Here is an 18,464-nt window from a genome sequence, read left to right as displayed (position 1 = left end):
TTTCCAGCTCAACTGTTCCCTGAGAAACTGGGCCTCTTTCTGAGCTGATCACAGCTTGAATTTCATTCTATTCTAGGTTTGTGCTTGGAAAATCCCCCGGAACCTGACCTCTGACTAAGAAAGTTTTGTTCCAGCCTCTTGCCCAATCCCACTCTTCAGACCTCAGGTTCACTTCCATGTGTCCTCCACAGTGTGAGCGGGGGCATCCACCAGGCTGAAGTAGCAGAGTTGACAAGCTTTTTCTGCTGGGTGCACTCTGGCCGAGTAAAACTCCGGGGCTGTGACACCCCCCTGGTGGTTAATGCTGGGAAGTGCCAACTGTCCGGGCCAGAAAAGCGGCGACCTGGCCCCTGAAGCTCAGGGTACCGAAGGGATAATGTTTGGTATGGGTCTGCCCCCGCCCTCACCCACCCTCCCACTGGGCTTCTCATGAAAATTCTGAGGCTAGCTCCAGAACCTGAGGGGTAAAGACCTCTGAATCCCACCTCTTCACCCTTCCCCACCTGACAGCTCCATTTCACACACACAGGATGCTGAGGTCCAGGGTATGGGAGCCTGGCTGGCAAGGCTGCCAGAAAACTGATGGTGTGGCCCCCATTTATTGCACTGCTTTGTCACTCACAGGGGAAGCACATCCCTCAAAGTCCCCACTTTTGGTCCAGCGGACAATTCTCATCCTTTTGGTCGCCAGTCAGCCTGCCGCCCTGAGTACTCAGTAGCCAGCAGGGCTCCCCGCCTTTCTGGAACTGAGTGCAGCTGCCCAGCCACAGCCGTGGGGACAATGGCCTTTACCACAGCGATGAGTTGGAAGTGACCCTCAGCGTGGTTGGTGCCGGGTTTCAGGGCAGTGCAACCCACCGCCTGGAGGTGGGAGGGGATAGAGAGGCCTCAGCAGGGCCCACAGATGCCATGCGAACCACACAGACCCTCACTGAAAACACAGGTAGTGCCATTTCTGCCCCAGTGGCCAGGAAGAGCAAGTGGGGGCAGGACGGTCCTATTGGGTCTCACCGGAGCAGGTAGACTGACTCCACATCCACAGGGGTTCAAGATGCCCCAGGCAGTAGGTGTGCAAGGTATCTTCCCCAGGCAGAGGGGCAGTTACTCCATGATGGACTCAGGAGACTCCAGGCCTCCCTCACAGGACACCTTGTGACCCCACCTTGTGACTATTTCTTTGACTCTTTACCCACCTGGTCAGTGTCTTTCTCCAGGGTCGTGGTGTTAGGCAGAAGCTGGTTGTGCAGTCGGGCTCCCTCTACTGCCCCGCTTCACATCGTAGCCAAACCACAGGCTATGGATGATGGCTGGGGGTGGCAGGGGGGGCGGTGAGGGGGTCAGTGTGGTCCAGGGACAGGGGCTGGGGGGATAAATGGGTGATACCTCCAGCGCAGGGTGGCTGTGGTGATTTTCGTGCCCCCGGAGGCACCCACCACCATGCGGACCCTGGCCATCCCGGCCCACGATGATCGCTGGACACATGGATGCGAGTGGCTGCTTCCCTGTGATCACCAGGTGGATGGGTGGGGACCAGAGATGTGGTCAGCTGCCTGCCCAGGACACCAGCCCCTCTCCCCACCTGAGCCCCCTGCCCCACACCTGGTTTGATGAAGTTGGTGTGTGAGGGGGGCACCCCGAATGGTTGGTGATGTTGGGGGAGCTGAAGTCATCCATTTCATCATTGAAGAGGATCCCACTGACCCGTGATCGTACCTTAGAACCGAAGTGAAGACCAAGCTGAGTCAGCCTAAGCTATGGCGAACCCAGCCCCACCCTGCCCAGCCCCTACCCACCCCCCAAAGCTCCAGCTCTCTCCGGTGAGGCTGAGGGTCCATGTTCTACCAAGGTGGGGCTCAGTTCCCATCATGAAAGAGGTCGATGGAGCCCCCTTCTAGGACATGCAAGCAGCCCCAGACCCCAGGTCACCCGGAAGAACCCTACTGGAGGTTGATGGTGCTGGTGGCCGGACACAGCGCTGCCGTCCTCTGCGACCACGGACAGGTGGGCAGTACCCACCATCATCAGGCGTTGTAGAACTCAGGCTCATAGTAGGGGAACGGGTGGAGTGGTATCATCAGAGATCCGGGCCCGGAGCTGGGCGGCAAAGAACTCGGAGCTCATGTTGTGGACCACCTGCGAGACCCCAGAGCTGGCCTGAGGAGGGTGGGGGGGGGTGGGAGGGGGCACAGGCTTGTGCGAGCAGCTCTTGGGAAGCCCCCAACATGGCCCTGACCACAACCCTCCTGCACCCTCAACATCACATGGCCCTCTGATCCCCTCTTTCCAGCCTTTGTCTGTACTGCAGCCCAGAAATTCAGTAATTTATCTGTCCACCCACAACACCCCACTCTTGCAGCATTCAATCATTCATTCATTCATGGAGCTTGTGCTGTGTGCTTGGATCAACAGGAACGACGTACGATCCCAGCCCTCCTGGCAGGGAAAGACCAAGGCAGGCAGGGGACATGTTGGAAAGAACAAGCCAGGTAAAGGGGATAGGGAGGGATGAGGTGGGGACCAAGTGGTCAGGGAGGGCTTCTCAGAAGAGGTGGTATCTGAAAAGAGCTGTGAATGTGGCCTGAGTGATAAAATGCAAAGGCCCTGAGGCAGGCCTGGAGTGATAGAGGGTGAATAGGGTCAAGGTGGTAGAAAATGTCAACAGGGGCTGATCCTATAAGTCTTCATAAGCCCTATAAGGACTTTGGCTTTTGCTCTGAGCCACCTGGTCCTGGGACAGAAGAGTGACCACACTGGTGAGTCACAGGACCCCTCTGGCAGCTATGTGAAGGTATAAGGGTAGAACCCAACTGGGAGGCTATGACATCAGACATCAACCATGTGAGAGATGGTAGCTGGCCCAGCTGGTGAGAGGAATCAATGGCCCCAGTGTCTTCAATCCAGAGTGCCCATTAGCTGAGGAGATGAACACTGCAGATGGCCAGTGTAGGAGACAGTCAAGAGCTTGATTTTGAACAGGTGCCCTTGGGACCCTGAAGAGCCTGTCTCAGGTGGGTGGTAGACCTACATGTGGGCAAGATCAGGCTGAGGGATAAACATGGAGCCATTAGCTTCTGGTGGCTGCTTAAAGCCATGAGTCTGGGGGCACCTGGGTGGCTCAGTTGGTTGAGCATCTGACTCTTCATTTGTGGCTCAGGTCATGATTCCAGGGCCATGGGATTGAGCCCTGCATCGGGTTCTGTGCTGAGCATGGAGTTTGCTTAAGATTCTCCCTCTCTCTCTCTCTCTCTGTCCCTCTCCCCAGCTTGTGTGCTCTAAAAAAAACACAAGCAAAAAAACAAAAACAAAAACAAAACAAACAAACAAACAAAAACTTAAAAAAAAAAAGCCATGACCCTGAATAGGGTCCCCACAGTGGTGAGGACAGAGAAAGAGGAGAGTAGATAAGACAGGAGCCAACAAGGAAGGCCCCTGGGGACTAAGCAAAGGAAATGCCTCCAGAATTTTCCAGCAATATCCCACAGGGAAAATGTTCAGCCTGAATCTACTCCTAAGAAAACACAAAGTCAAATCCAGGATGTGGAGTGATTCTGCAAGATGACTGCCTTGGGCTTTAAAAATCAGCAAAAGAGCCAAGAGGCCTAGTGTAGGTTCAGAGACCAGAGGGACATAAATAGCAACTGTAAGGTATGAGTTGGACGGGCTCTGGACCTAACAACCCTGGGACTGTTGGGAATACAGGTATCTAACAGGTCAAGTCCTCTCAATGTCAGGGAATAGGAGTCCTCAGTTTTAGGAGCGACAACCCAAAGTGTGATATCAGTGACTGACCATCTGATACCCCAAAAAACACATGCATATTGATAAAGGGGTAGATGGAGGCAGAGAGAGAGGAAGGAAATGTGGCAAAAGTCTACAACTTTGCAAAATGAAAAGCTGAGCAAAGGAGGTGGTAAACTGTGTGAGATGCTGCAGTAGGGTGCCCAAAGGGGAAACTGAGGCTGGACTCAGGGGGCAGGGTGAGGGGCCATGGTGGGGGGGTGGTGGTGGAGCAAGAAGGGCACAGCCTGATGGGAGAGGACTTGAGAAAGGGACAGAGTGGCCAAGTTTGCTCTGAGCAGAAGCCAAGGAATGGGGTCAGCAGCTGAAGGTTCTGAAGCAACAAGAGTATGATTCTCGCTCCAGAATGATCTGTCTGAAAGGACAGACTGGGAAGGCCAGAGGCAGAGCAGTGTTGCAGGAGAGACTTGCCGAGTCAGCAAGTGCATGAGCAGAGGAGCTGGCCTTAGCCAGGCCAAATGGCAGATAGGGGTGCGATGCAGCAGCCTCAGGGATATGAGACACCGGGTCACCGGCTGCAGTCGGGAGTAGTACAAAATGCTCATTGGGGAAAAAAAGAGATCCGGGAAAGCAGAGAGGCTGCTGGGCAGCTGAGAGGCACAGGCCAGTGTGAGGGAATCTGCAGGCCTACCGCGGAATGAGTGATCCGAGTAGGTAAGGAGGGTGGTGATGGGAGTCTTGATGGAGGCCCAGCCTGGATCTGGCAGTGAGTGGGTTGGGCTGTGCAGGATCCGGGTAGGGCCTAGGACACATTAGCTCCTGGGTGTGACCACAGAACCAGTGGCCGAGGCCCAGAGCATTGCTCCTCTCCCCCTCAGCCATCCTCCTCATTACCCTTGAGGGTTGCAACGTCCCCATGCATTCCCCACCTCAGCACCGAACACTCCAAACCCTTCCAGAACAAGGGTACAGCCCCCAAGGTGGGAGCACAGACACAGGTAGGGGACACTAATTACTCATTGTCAAGTCTGTCATACTGTGAGCTCCGTGTGGCAGAGGGCCAAACTCGGACGTCACCAGGCCATCCCAGCACATGGTAGGTCCACCACCAAAGTTGGTGGTGAAAGCATGTGTGAGGCTGGTGTGGTCCCAGGAAGCCCTCCTCGCACATCCATGGCAGGCCCTCCTGCACCCATCACGGGCCACCCCCTGCCTCTTACCTCCATCATATTGACAAACTTGGGGTCCCCAAGCAGGGTCCTCTTGGCATAGGCAAACCGGAAGGCCTCCACGATGCGGTGGTAGGTGAGACCCTTCTGTTCGGGTGTCTCCACACTCGCTGGGGAGAAGTTGTACCCTGGTTGAGCAGAGATGGGGGCATGTTAGCAGTCCCGGGGCCCTCTGCCGAGACAGCTGGGTGCCCCAGGGTAGGCTCACACCTCCCTGAATCACTTGGCCCAACTTGAGAAGGGGAATGCTTAATAAAAACCAGTGGACACTTTGGAGGAATGTAAGAATGGAATGAGTAAGGGACCCCTGGGCCTGGGATGACCACTTAGATTTATCAGATGCGTCCTCTGGACCAGCATGGCTATTCCCACCCCAGGACACTGCTCTGTACCTTTTTAGCTCCCAACCATTCCTCCTCCTCCTCCAGCCCCTGATCATCGCCCCTCACAGCCCTGGTCACTCTGCACCGCCTCTTGCGGAGCCACAGTGGGAGGGCTCACCCTTGAGGATGTTGAGGATGAGAGCCAGCACCGGCCCACTGAGTGGGGCACTGGGCACGTAGAGCTGGGCGTCCCCGAGGCTGATGTTCAGTGGCTGCTCTATCAGCTCAGCACGGTAGTTGTTCAGGTCCTCGGTGGTCATAATGCCCCCTGCAATGAGACAGCAGCTCAATGGGTGGACACAGGGATGGGGCCCCCAATCTGAGGGGAGCACAGGACCATCACGCTGAAAGCCCTGCCCACTCTTGAGGGCCCCCCTCCTCCCCCTCCCCACTGCCCCATCCGCCAGTCCCTCTGTGCTCCCTGATGATACCACCTCTCCACTGCCAGGCTCAGGCCATCTGCCCTCTGTCTGTTTGCCCCACTGGCCTCCAGGTCTGCCTTCTCTCCTCTTGGCGGCCAGAGAGTCTTCTCTAAGTGGAAAGTATCTGCTCCCATCTCTCCCCTGCTCAGTCCCATCCTCCAGTGACTACTAATGGGTGAAAGGAGGCTCTTTAATTCTACAGGGAACTGGCTCCAGAAAGACCAAGTATTTATAGGCTAATTTCCTGCCTCTGTGGTAAAGGTCAACATGCTAATCACTCTCTTCTGTGTCTCTGACAAAAATAACAGCAGGAAGAAATCCACAGCTGGGGAGGGAGAGGCAGCACCAGGCTTCTTGGCTGAAAGTCATGAGAACTTGTCTCTGCTTGCAGCCCCTCCAGTGCCTCTCTCACCAAGCCCACCCTCATCCACTGTGACCCTCAGGGATAACTAAAGCTCATCCTCTCTGGGCCTTAGCCTATTCCCTCTGCCAGGAAGGCTCTTCCTCTCTCCAAGCTCATCTGTAGCTCAGGTACCACCTCCTGCTTGGGGAAGTCCCCTCAGATCTGCATTTCAATGCTTCCTCAGCTCCAGTTCCAGCCTAGACCTTCATTTAACTTACAGAGGACTTTCCCTCCTGAACTGCACTGGTCTCTCAGTTTTGACCTAACCAAGATCTATGGATCTATGTGGTCTGTCACTGACTGCAGACATATCTGTGACCACCCCCCCTCCAGGCACTGCCTGAGGGCCCAGGGCCCAGGTCGGGCAGGACCAGAGGACCTAAGTCCTCTGAGCTCTGGCTCAGAGCTCCTGCTGCTGAGTTCCTTGCCTAGGGTCCCTGAGGTTGCCCACTTACCAGCCGCCTGGATGTCCTTGACAATCTGGGCTGTGAGGCTCCCGTTGTAGAAGGCCTGGGCTCCCTCCAAAGCCAGCGTCTCGTATGTGTTGGCCAGCTGCGGCATGGTCAGTCTGTCCCCCTCCCGCAGCACCTTCCCATCCCGGCAGAACACCTCACTGGGGCAGAGGGGTTCCCGTGAGGCAGGCAGGCAGGGTGGATTCGGCCAGCCATTCCCACCCAACCACACAGGAGATCAAAGGAAGGGCAGTGAGCACCTGTCCACAGGTGAGTCATCCTCTGGTGTCCAGCCAATGCTTCCTAGAGTCCCTTGCCACTCAGGACTCACAAGCCGGGACCCCAGGCACCAGGCTCAGAATGTGATCCCACACACATTGGGAAAGGCTTTTATATCCTAGACCTCATCCCTCTGCCAGTCATTCATGGCATGCAGGGACCTTGGGCCACATCTGCCCAGCCTGTGCCCCAGGGCAGGCCAGCACCCACAGACATACCACAATGCAGGCTGTTCCTCGATGACAGCCCTGTTTTTCTCCAGGGCTGCTGCCAAGCCCTTCCCCACAGGGAAGCCCTGGCGGGCCAGCTGGATGCTGGGTTGAAAGAGGTGAGCCCAGGGCAGCCGCCCATGCCGCTGGTGGGCCAACTCATAGCCTCGGATCTCACCGGGAACTGCCACCGACAGCCCCCCTGCAGAGGGACAGGAAGACAGTTAGTGGCTCCAGTCAGGGGACATCAGGAGGGGTGTTCTCCCTCAGCAGCAACCTAGGCACAGTCTCCAGATGGGATCAGTGAGGTTTAGGAAGGAAATGGAATTGTCATATGTGGACTCCGCTGGCAAGAGTGTAGATTGGCCAGGGATATGTGACAAGGCCACAGTCCTGCTGTCCCAGGACTAGATGTCTGCCTCTGCAGGTGCTACCAGGTTTGAAATCCTGTGCCAGGCCCACAGTTGCACAACAAGACTGTGGGGAAGCCAGACCCCTACCATCTCTTAGTCTGAGCCTCCTAGCCCACAAGGCCTCTCATCCCATAAGACTCAAGGGGTCCACCGGAACCCACCAAAGTCCCCAGGGCAAGCCCAGGCCACCCTCGACACTGAGCCAGTTCCAAGGCAAGGCCTCTACCTTCCTCCCTTCTACTGTCCCAGACCCAGGACCTGAGCCCGACCCCCTGCCCTATATGTACCCTCACTGGGTTTCAGTTTCCCCATCTGACCATAAAGAGTTTTGTCTCTTGCAGCTGACCTTAGAGGAGCCCACAATTCCACTGGAAACAGACTCCTGGACCCTGCTCCCCACCCACCCCCACGGCCCACTATGCCCTAAGCTGGGCACTGATACAGAAAGGCCCTTGCTCCCAGACACCTTCTTGCTTTCACCCCTGGATGACCAGGGCCATTTCAGCTACACTCAGGCTAGGTGACTGCAGCTCTGGAACTACCTCTCCCATCCTGAGGTTGGGCACAAGGTTCTGAGAGCCAGGTTGTTATGGTCTGCATGTCTGCACATTTCAGAAGTTCTGACACCCGGCCCATGATTCCTGCCACTTTAAAAAAAATGCTGCCCTGATCTTGGGCTAATAGGTCTCAGACCACCCTGCTAACCAAGGTCACCAGTGACCCCCACACTGCCAGACCAGGGTCCTCTCTCAACTTTACCTTACTTAGCCCATCACTCCTCCAGGGTCACCTCTGCATCCCACATGCGAGGCTCTGTTAGGGTCTCCTCTGTCTACACTCACCGTATTGGTGACCTCCCCCAGATCAGGGCTTCAAATTTCATGTATGTGCTGCCAGTTCTAAATTTACTCTCTGGCCTGGCCTGCTCCCCCGATGGCCTGATCTGAGGATGCACCTGCCCATGAGAAAGGCATCTCAAACTTAACACACTCAAAACCCAACTCCGGACTGTCACCCAAACCCATTCCCCCACAGCCTTGCTGGCCTCTATTAGGGGCACCCCATGCTTCCAGGTGCAGATCAAAGACCAGGGGTCATCCAGGACTCTTGGTATAGGAGTTGGTGTCACACCCGACCTCTCAGCAAATGCACAGGCTCCACCTTCTAGGTATGTTGAATACCAACCACCTCCCAACACCCTCATCTCCCCGTGGTCATCGTGGTGACCTCCTGACGGGTCACCTGATGGGCAGGCGGCTTGCTCCCTGACCCTTCTGCAGCTGCCCAAGGGGTTCAGCCAGACATAGGCCAGATCTACCCCCACAAACACCCCAGGGGCCACTGCTACCTCTCTTGGACAAGAGACAGGGTCTTCACAATGACCCATAAGGTCTGACACCACCTGAGCCATTCTGACCCTGGGGTCGCCCATTGCAGCCTTGCTAGTTCCCGCAGTTCTCTGTCCCATCTTCCCATGTGGGTCACTTGCTCTTCCCCCAGACACCTGCACAGCTATCCTCACCCACTCCAGACCCTGGGTCTTTGCCCAGACACCTCCCCCGTGACCAGGCTACACTTGGTGAACTGCACGCCTTCCAGCCCTTCCCACCTCTGCTGTTCACGGATTTTATCTGTTGCCTTTGTTTTGTCCCCAGGCTTGGGGAACAACCCCTGACATTTTAAGAGATTCCCAATAAGTCCTCGTTAAATAAGTGAATTCTGAGCATCCACAAGGTGCTAAGTCTGTAAGATTCCAGCAATCACACTGAATGATTTCATTTCTACACATTCTGAGTCTCCCAGGGGATATAAAAATTCAAAGAGGCTGTATGTTGGAGGAGACTCCAACGGGGCTGCTCACAGGGCCTCACCCAGGGCCCCAGCCCGAGGGGCAGAGCCTGCAACTGGGGATCAGACCTGCTATGGCCAACAGCCCCCTCGTCCTGCCTCTAATCTCCTATCCTGCTTTCCTCCTATCCTCCTTTTGGGTCTTTGGAGCAGCAACCCCTGTTGGCCACTGGCTTCCCCTCAGCTGCATGGGGAGGTTGGGGGCCTCTCTCTGCATGAAGGCCTTGTTAAAAAAGATAGACTCGACTGCGTTTTTGGAGCTATCTCCACAAAATGAACGAATAAATGAAAAGTCTTGGATGCCTTTGAAAAATTCAGGACTTTGACAGCCCAGGTTCCATTTGGGCCTCAGCACCATCCAGCTGTGTGACCTCAGTTGGTTTGCATGACCTCTCTGGACCTATAAAATAAGAATCAACACAGCACTTCCCCTGACTCCCAAGCATACAGGGAGGATTCAAGGGGCCCATTGGTGAAAACAGCTAAGCAGCATGCTGGCCCCAGTGCCCCCCGATATGTGCAAGCTGTTGAAATAATAATTATTCTCTCCATGCTCTAGCACCCTGGAGAGGCCTGAGTGGAAATAACAGAAGCTCCATGTCTTCACCCTCGGGAGGGTGTTGTCAGTCCAGGAAGGGTTGGATGGGAAGGGTGCATATCAGCACTGCCAGAACTGTCCTCAGCATCAGACAGGGGCATGTCCATGCCTTCCTGGCAGCTCACCCCAGCTCTGCACCCACACCTGAACTTGCACCTCACCTTTCTGTGACTGCTCCGGGCTGTTGAACATGCCTTGGGAGGCCAGCCCAGGGGCCACCTCACGGGCGTTGATGATCTCAACTTTTCCTAGAAGGAGAAGAAGGTGGGCAGTCCAGACCAACACCAACCCCTCACCCCGTGTGAGCCCAGGGGCCACCCAGCTCTGCTTGCCCCCAGCCCACATCCAGCCTGAGATGGACAGCCCCTGCCAATTACCTCCCCTACTCCCCGTGGGCACTCACGCGTGGTGCTGTTGTAGATGGTGAGGAACAGGCCGCCCCCGATGCCCATGCTGTGGGCGTTCATGAGCCCCACACACAGCAGGGCCGCAATGGCAGCATCCACCGCCGAGCCACCGTCCCTCAGCATGTCCCTACCGGCAGCAGGTGGTGGGGAGTGAGCACCTGCGGGCTCCCCAACCCCCCCGACACATGCACACTGCCACCCAACTCCACCCTTTCTGGCCACACTGCCCAAAGGAGGATGGAAGAGGAAACTGTAGTTTTGGTTTTTACATGTCACTCTAAGACCAATGGGCTTATATGTTCTTCCTTTCAAGCAAACAGATGTGCATGACGTTTATAATAGAAAGAAAACGGAAAAACGTTACTTTTTATTAGCAACCTTTTTTGTCTGTTTACGTCTTTTGGGAACTGATCTTTGTACATAATGTGAGATAGGGGTCTAAAATAGCATAAAACAGCAGTTTATCCAAAGGCAAGAGGTCTGAGGAAAGGGACCCAGCTGGGCACCAGGAAATCCACATCCTGCTCTTGGAGTTAGTGTCCCCTTCTGCCCTGACCAGAGGCTGCTGTGAAGGTCCAAGGAAAGGACAGGCAGCTCCATGTGCATCAGACACCCCTTGTCCGGGTAGCTCGTGTACAGACGGGGAAACTGAGTCTCAGAGGGATGAGGATCTTGCCCAGATCCACTTCCGGTGGTCCTCCTGTATCCCCACGCCCTGCCTGCTCACCTCCCGATCTCTGAGCAATACTTGGCATCTGTGGCCACAGCTGCCCTGGGGTAGACGTGGCTCTGTGGCTTGGAGGTCAAGAGCAGGCAAAGGCACAGGATGATGATGAAGATCACTAGGACCACGGCCAGCAGGGCCAGCACCACATACCGCTTCTTCATGGCTCTGCAAGTACCTGTTGTTTGGGGTCAGGGGGGAGGGCTGGTGGTTAACAGGGTCAGGGGACTGCCACTGGCCTGGCCTTGGGCACATCCTGACCCTCACCACACAGGGCACTGCCAATAGTCAAGCCTCAGAAACATGTCCCTGGGGGCACCTGGGTGGCTCAGTCGGTTAGGCTTCCAACTTCGGCTTGGGTCATGATCTCACCATTCACGAGTTCTAGCCCCGCGTGGGGCTCTGTGCTGACAGCTCAGAGCCTGGAGCCTGCTTCAGATTCTGTGTCTCCCTCTCTCTCTGCCCCTCCCCCGCTCATACTCTGTGTGTGTGTCTCTCTCTCTCAAAAATAAATAAACATTAAAAAAAATTTTTAAAGAAAAAAATATGTCCCTTTGTTTTCTTCCAGCCCCCGGCTACTTGCTCTGCCAGAAACTCCCAGCCCCATCTCTCCTTTCCTAAATTGCCCTGCTTATCCTCAAGGCCCCATCCCAGTAAAGACCCCATGTCCAACAGAAATCTCTCCTGGGAGCCCCCAGATTCCATGTGTCCTACAGTCAGAGCCACTGCCAAGCAGGGAACTCTACCGGGAACAAGCTTGGCCTGATCCCTTCTGTGACCCCCACCTCAGCCCAGAGCCAGACACCATCCATGGGTCCCCAGAGTGGCCTGTCACAGACTGTGGGGTTCGGCTTCCAATGTACCCTCAAAAAGGACACCCACAATCTCCTTGTAAAATTGTCAGACAAGCTGCCATGGGGCAGGGGCCTACCTTTCTCAGCGGATGGAAGCCCCACTCCTTGCCTGGGGAGGTGGCCACAAAAGCCGGGAGGGCTTGGCTGAAACAGCTAAGGAAGTAACTGGGGTCTCCCTCACAGACAGTAGGAGCTGGTGTCCACAGAATCTGCTCCAGACAGACACCTCGATCAGGCAGCCTCTTTGCTCTCCTGAAAATCAAGATAGTGTACCTGAAACAGGCCTCCCTAGGGAGGTCCTCCCCAGGGAGCTCTGTGAGGTTCCTCTGACCCAGATGAACTCTGGAGTCGAAGAGGAGGCTGTCCGACTCTCCCACATTTGTGTGAAATCTCCAGGCACAGCCGAGAGGGGGTTTGCCCAGAGCAAGGCCCGAGTTCGGTGGTGTGAGTGTCATATGACAAAGTGGTGAAGCCCACGTGGGCCAGGCCAAGGAGACGGGGTATGCAGGCTCTCAAGCCAGCTCGTCCCATCTGAGTCTTGCCCCTCATCTGATGTGGGGCCTTGGGCAAGTCACTGACTACCTGTCCAGTGGGAATGACAGAGGCATCCTGCTTGGGGATGTTGTAGAAATGAAGTGGATTGGAAAGCGTGAAGTGCTAGGTGAGTGTTGGCTATAATTGCTATCAGCTAGTAGGGTGACGCCCTGGAGGCCGGCGGTGTAGAAGGAAGCTGGTCAGCCACCTGCTCACTGTTTCCCTGTTGACTCCTTTCCAGGCCATGCAGTGAGGGACAGCAGTGAGACTTTGGGCTCCTGTGGCGGTGACAGCGGACAAGGGGTGTGACCCCCACAAGGAAGGAGAGGTGTGAGGAAAGTGGCAATCTCTGTTACCTCCGAAAGGTGAGTGTCGGCCAATAAGCCCCAGGCTGGGATGCCTCTGGTTCACCTCGTCTCTGTTCAGGGGTCTGAGCTCCAGGGCCAGACACAGTGTCCCAGAGATGGTCTAGGAGTGGAGTCTTGCTTGCACGGAGCCTGGGAGGGGATAGCCCTCCCACATGGGGGGCCTCCAGAAGCCAGCATGGAAGGGCTTTCCCCTCCCAGGCTCAGTGGGCAGCCACACAGCAGACCACCACCCTACGTCCCCAGTGGGATTCAAGCCAGCCTTTCTTCTCCATGTTGACTGAATCCAGGCACCACCCTTTGAAGGCTGGACTATAGAGCCTCCTCCCTGCACTCCCTCCTGTCAGTATCACCTGCTCCTCAGTCCTCCAAAAAGCAGCAGAAGGCTCTCTCCAAAGTGCCAACCAGGACTTTCTCCCAACCACTGCTCCAGGGGATAGTCTATGCCCCCGGAGCACACCCTAGAGGTTGGGTCAGGGTTAAGGATTCCCAACAGAGATAGCTACGCTGGGAGGTGTGAGGGGCCTTGGGAGCTGGGCCAGGAACATGTGGGGTCTGTTTCCAGACACAGAACTTTCCCACCACATGTGGTGGGGGTGGGTGGGGCAGGACAGAAACCAGTGACTCTCTTCCCAGCATGGGCACAGGCACACTTGCCAAGGAGGCCCCCCAGTCCTTGCCCATGGGACACCTTGGGGACATTGTCTCATTTCTCCTGGGCTTGCGGCTGTGAGGTGAGGCCGCCCCCCTCACGGCCCTCCTTTCTCCCCTCAGGCCCCTGTGGTGATCCAGACATGACTTCCTAAAGTCTGTACTCCAGCCTCCCCTGTCCATCCATCTGTTCGTCCATCCATCCGTCTACCCAAGGACCCAAGTGGGCTTCCAGAGGGACAGGGGGCACCCAGCAAGGTTCAGACTGCCAGGGAGTATGGGGAGGGGTGGGCAATACTGACCCCCATCCCTCCTCCCTGGCCAGGGCAGCAAAGACACCAGCCCAGACCCTGCAAGCAGACATCACCAGCCCTGCGGAAGACACCCTGCTGGGGACTGGGCTTCCGTTTCCCAACCCCCCCCACACACACCCCACATTTTTCCCAAAGACTCACTAAAAGAATGTCCAAGCCCAGAGGTCTGGCTCTCACCCAAATCAGTGTCAGGAAGGGAAACTGAGGCCAGAGAGTAGGTGGGGCACAGCACTTGGCCTCAAACTCCCACACCACTCCTCATGACCCTTGTGGGCTTACCTGAGGCCCGGAGCTGGCAGGGGCCCAGGAAAGCTCCTGGTCCTCGGAAGAAGCTCTAGGCTGGGACACGGCCAGATTTGTCTGCCTGGGAAAATCTGGGCCACAGCCTCAGCCGAACCCCCCCATTCCTAGGAGTGGCCCAGAGCCACGCCTGCAGCCCCTGCAGAGCTCCTCAGGGTGCCTCTGAACTGGGATTGGGATCTGGGGGAGGGCACCTCCAAGGAGGAGCAGAGACAAGAAAGGGGCAGGAGAAGGCAGAACTCTCATGGTCAGAACTCTCATGCTCACCTAGTCCCAGAGCAGGCAAGAAGCTGGCTGGGAGTCACTCAACAACCCCATGGGACCGTTGAAAGTGTCTAAGCAGGGTGGAGAGCAGGCTGTCCTCTAAAAGGTCCAGTCGGACAGGGAGGACAGCCCCAGGGGCTGACGTTGAGGAAGCAAGGAGACACAGTGACTTGGCCTGTCAGCAGATGACTAAAGTTCACACAGCTCTGGGAGGGCCCTGGGTAGGAGATGGGAGGTGTTATGACAGCATGACTTCTGGGTCCCCAAGGCAGTGGCAGCAGGTGAGGGGTGTGATCCCAACAGGGAAAGAGAAGAGAGGTGTGGTGCCAGGGGCAAGGAGTCCCCCTCTCTTGGACACAGTTCTCTCCAAAGGGCAGGGTCTCCTGGCGAACAACCCTCCAGCAAGCCCCAGGCTGGGTACACCCCACCCCTGTCAAAGTGTCTGAACTCCAGGGCCAAACACAATGTCCCAGAGATGGTTCCTGAGGCAACGCAGCAGAGGTGCCGCTAGCACCAGACCAGAACCAGGACCTGAGAGCCCTCACCACAGCCCTCAAGCAGATGCCAAGGGTGCCTTCCTGGAACACAGCCTGGGGCCTCGCGTCCCGACCGGTTCCACAGCCTATCCGGGAATGTCAGCACCTCGGGCCCAAGAACCCCCCTGAGCAGCCTGGAAAGGCAGGGACCGGACCGCGCCAGAGCTGGTTCAAGCCACGCAGCCCAACAGTGCACACCTGGCCACTTGATACCCGCACCCAAGTTCCTGCATGTCCCTGACCGGGCCAACAAGGAGATCTCAAGCCAGGAGTAGGTGCATGCCCAGCCCAGGGACCTTGGACGCTGCTTTCCATCCCCCTTTGGCCTCCATGTACCAAGAATAAGGATCAGCCACTCCCTGAGTCATTGCTCCATCCCTGGCTTCCTTGCTAGCTGTATCTAGGCTGCCCAGGAGCCCCCACAGTCCCTATCTGTAACACCTCAGCTATGACCACCCTGCAAGGCTGTGGCAGCTGACAGACAGGAAGAGCTATAGAGGTCTCATTGCCCCTACGGAGTATTGCTGCACACTCTGGGTCGCACAGTCAAAACAGGCCTTGTCTTGTTACCCACTGCCCTTGAACAGGCTTGGGATGGAATCCACCGGACAAATGCACTCCCATGAAATCTTCCACGGCCCCGGGACGGGGCGCCATGACTCAGCTCTTTTCCCCTGGACATCACCTGCAGACCAGGGTGACTGAGAAGATGGACAGGGCAGGCTCCAGGGACCAAGGCCCATAACCTGTCCCTGAGGGCTAGCCACCAGCCAGGATGTCAGGGGATTTGTGTTGCAGGCCAGTCAGCTGGCAGGGGTCTAGAGTGGAGAGACACAGGGCTCTGTCCCTAGCCTAAGCCTGCTTAGCCACTTCCTCCTCGCCTGGGAAGGCATAAGACATGGCAGTGTCAGCAGCAGCTCGAGGGTAGGAAGAATGTCTGAGCGGGCAGAGGATGGCCCCACCCAACAGGTGATCCCAGTAGGGTCCCAACAGGAAAACCGCATCCTGGGGCAAGGTGAGGGACCAAACACTGTCTGTGACGGAGCACAGATGAAGCCTAGCAGCAGCTGCAGGCCCCAGAGAGGAGAGTCCGGAGGAAAGGTATCTCATTAAAGGCTGTGTCAACAAACGCCCGAGGTACAGAACCAAGAACCTTCCTTACGTGGTGAGCGTGTCACGTTTTATTCTGGTCAGCCCCCCAACCCCTACATGCTGAAAAGCGACCTGAGGGGAGTCAGTCTGGGGAAACCATGCCACCCTAGAAAAGGCTGCAGGGGCTGGGCTGAAGAGTCTCCTCCAGACCCCATGGCTCCTGTCCTAGGCACAGAAGATGGTAAGCTCCCCGTCCCCAGGAATGTGCAAGCCTCACCCACCAGAGATACTGACTTTGCCATCAGCGCCACCCCCTCCCAATACACACACACACACACACACACACACACACACACACAAGCTGAACCTAGGCTGAGTGGAACAGGTTCCCAGGATGCATCAGAGAGCAGAGCATGAGGAAGCCTAAGGATTCTCTGTTAATCCTCCAACCCAGTTGTCACCTGGCTGTGTCACCACCACCTCAGAGCCACAGTCCTGGTGCACGGTCCTAGACCCATTCACAGACAGGAAACCAAGGCTTAGGTTGAAGCAACTTGCGCAAGTTCAGCTGGCCCCCGAGGGAGACATGTGGACCAGCAGGTGGGCCCAGAACCCATGCCCCTGGCCCTAACACCACCAGCATCAAGGAATCGTCCCCATCGCTGACCCCAGGCATGAGAACATAGCTCTCAGCAGCTTCCTGAGCCCTGCCCGCCACTGGACTGGAAGCTTACCATTACCCAGGCCTGGATTTGGGATCTGTCTCCCTTGCTGCCCACCCTGGTGGCATAAGGTTGAGAATTAGAAAAAGTCACCTTCCCCAGTACTTGATAACCGCCATGCCAGATACCTGTTGAAATAGCTAGGCATGCCTGCAATGACCACAAGGTGGTGGGCACCCCCTAGAGTTGTGCAATGACCCTTGCACAACTGAGCCGGTTTCAGGCCCCACCATAGCCACAAACCAGATCCCGGAGAGGGGCAAGCATGGCCAGAGGACCCAGCGCCTCAGCCCCCATCATGGGTCCCCTACCCCCATGCTGCCAGATCCTCCTGGGCCTCAGTTTCCCCATGCTGCACCCCTCCCACTTAATTCCAAAACGTCCCCTTCTTTAGAGCAGTCCAGCAGTTCCACCCGGCCCTCCTCCACCCACCCCACACCTGTGACACAGTGAGCCAGACAGCTTGGACAGGTAGTTTCAACCCCCCTAACCAGACAATAAAAAATCCGAGGCCTCTCCAGCCTGGACCCAGTCTGTGCAGCCCCTCTTCAGGGTCCATTCACACAAGCCCTGTCCCCTTCACCCTGAAGGTCCGCTCACTCCCATTATGCAGGTATACAAACTAAGGCTCCGGCCTCTCCAGAGGAAGAGGCCAGCACATGGCAGAGCTGGGACTGGAACCCAGGCTTCCAGACAGATGCTTCTGGGAGGACCTAGCCTGAGCGACCCCAACCTACAATGTCCAGCAGCTCAGAAAGAATGAGCTGTACTTTGGGGTCACACAGCACTGAGGCACAGCCTGATGCCCCTCCTGGCTCACCTGGCTCTACGCTGGTCCTCCTGCTGCTCTCCAGCACAGAGCTGAGTCCCCAGTGCCCCACTCTGACCCAGCTCCTCCCCTCCCTCCCCCTGCAGCCTGAGTGGAGGGAGGCTTTAAAGACACAGGAACCTTTCCAGGTGGGAAGAGGGCTGGCTCCTAGCCCTGTCTCTGGGGCTGTGTGACCTGGGACAGCTGCTGGCCTCTTTGAGTCCCATAAGATCCCCAATCCTGAATGAGAGACCTGAGCTTTGAAGCCTCCGTGGTGCTGAATGAGGCTAGGTTTCAGGCAGAGGTAGGTCAGGCCAGGGGCCCCTGGGAGGAGGTGGGACCCCTCAACTTACAATGTCTAGAGCAGGTTCACGTGGTGCTGGGGTGCAGCCAGATGCCCACCCACTGGGGTTGGGAGTGTAAACCTCTGAATCCCCATCAGGCCTGAGGAATCCTACCTACTCCAGAACTCTAGAGTAGGAGATGCTCCTCCAAACATGTCCTCTCCCTGACCCTTGGGGCTACAGGGGGATTGTGTAGGGACTGTCACTCCAAAGGCCCTGGCCACCTGGACTGAAGGGAGTTACACGACCCAGGGGAGCCTCTCTTCATCCCCGACATTTCTGGGGTCATGAGCGAGAGGGTTGATGGAGGACACACAGCAGTGAGGGCAGGAGATAGAGTTGTTTGCTCATGCCCCTGCCTACTCTGGCCCATCAAATGAGACAGGGTGGGTGCCTCACAGGGCTGGCAGCCCCAAGACTCCCTGTGTCTGAGATCCACTTGTGGCCTGCTGTCTGCCAGAACTGCCACCACTAGCACGGCCCTGGCTTCAACACATTCATTCATTCATTCATTCATTCATTCATTCCTGCCTCTAAGCCTGGCCTGTCCAGATTCTCTTCTCAAGGAGCCCCCA

At 56.5% G+C, this 18,464-nt stretch overlaps 1 protein-coding gene across 1 annotated transcript; it reads right to left on the bottom strand.

Moving 5' to 3' along the window:
• Positions 1–534: 534 nt before the first annotated feature.
• Positions 535–17,630, bottom strand: GGT1 (gamma-glutamyltransferase 1). The gene is given in 21 exon segments (XM_030336737.1): positions 535–768; positions 771–861; positions 1,194–1,265; positions 1,267–1,307; positions 1,391–1,445; positions 1,447–1,502; positions 1,600–1,641; positions 1,644–1,752; positions 1,972–2,013; positions 2,015–2,029; positions 2,031–2,063; positions 2,065–2,133; positions 4,959–5,095; positions 5,469–5,618; positions 6,631–6,788; positions 7,125–7,317; positions 10,136–10,222; positions 10,378–10,508; positions 11,109–11,283; positions 12,037–12,211; positions 17,558–17,630. Coding segments are annotated over 19 exon segments (1,698 nt in total). The 5' UTR covers positions 11,270–11,283; positions 12,037–12,211; positions 17,558–17,630; the 3' UTR covers positions 535–712.
• Positions 17,631–18,464: the final 834 nt, after the last annotated feature.

Source organism: Lynx canadensis, chromosome D3 (genome assembly GCF_007474595.2).
Source record: "Lynx canadensis isolate LIC74 chromosome D3, mLynCan4.pri.v2, whole genome shotgun sequence".
In the NCBI taxonomy this organism is placed as follows: Eukaryota; Metazoa; Chordata; class Mammalia; order Carnivora; family Felidae; genus Lynx; species Lynx canadensis.
Note: the sequence above shows the minus strand (reverse complement) of the source record. Positions and strands in the feature narration are given on the sequence as shown.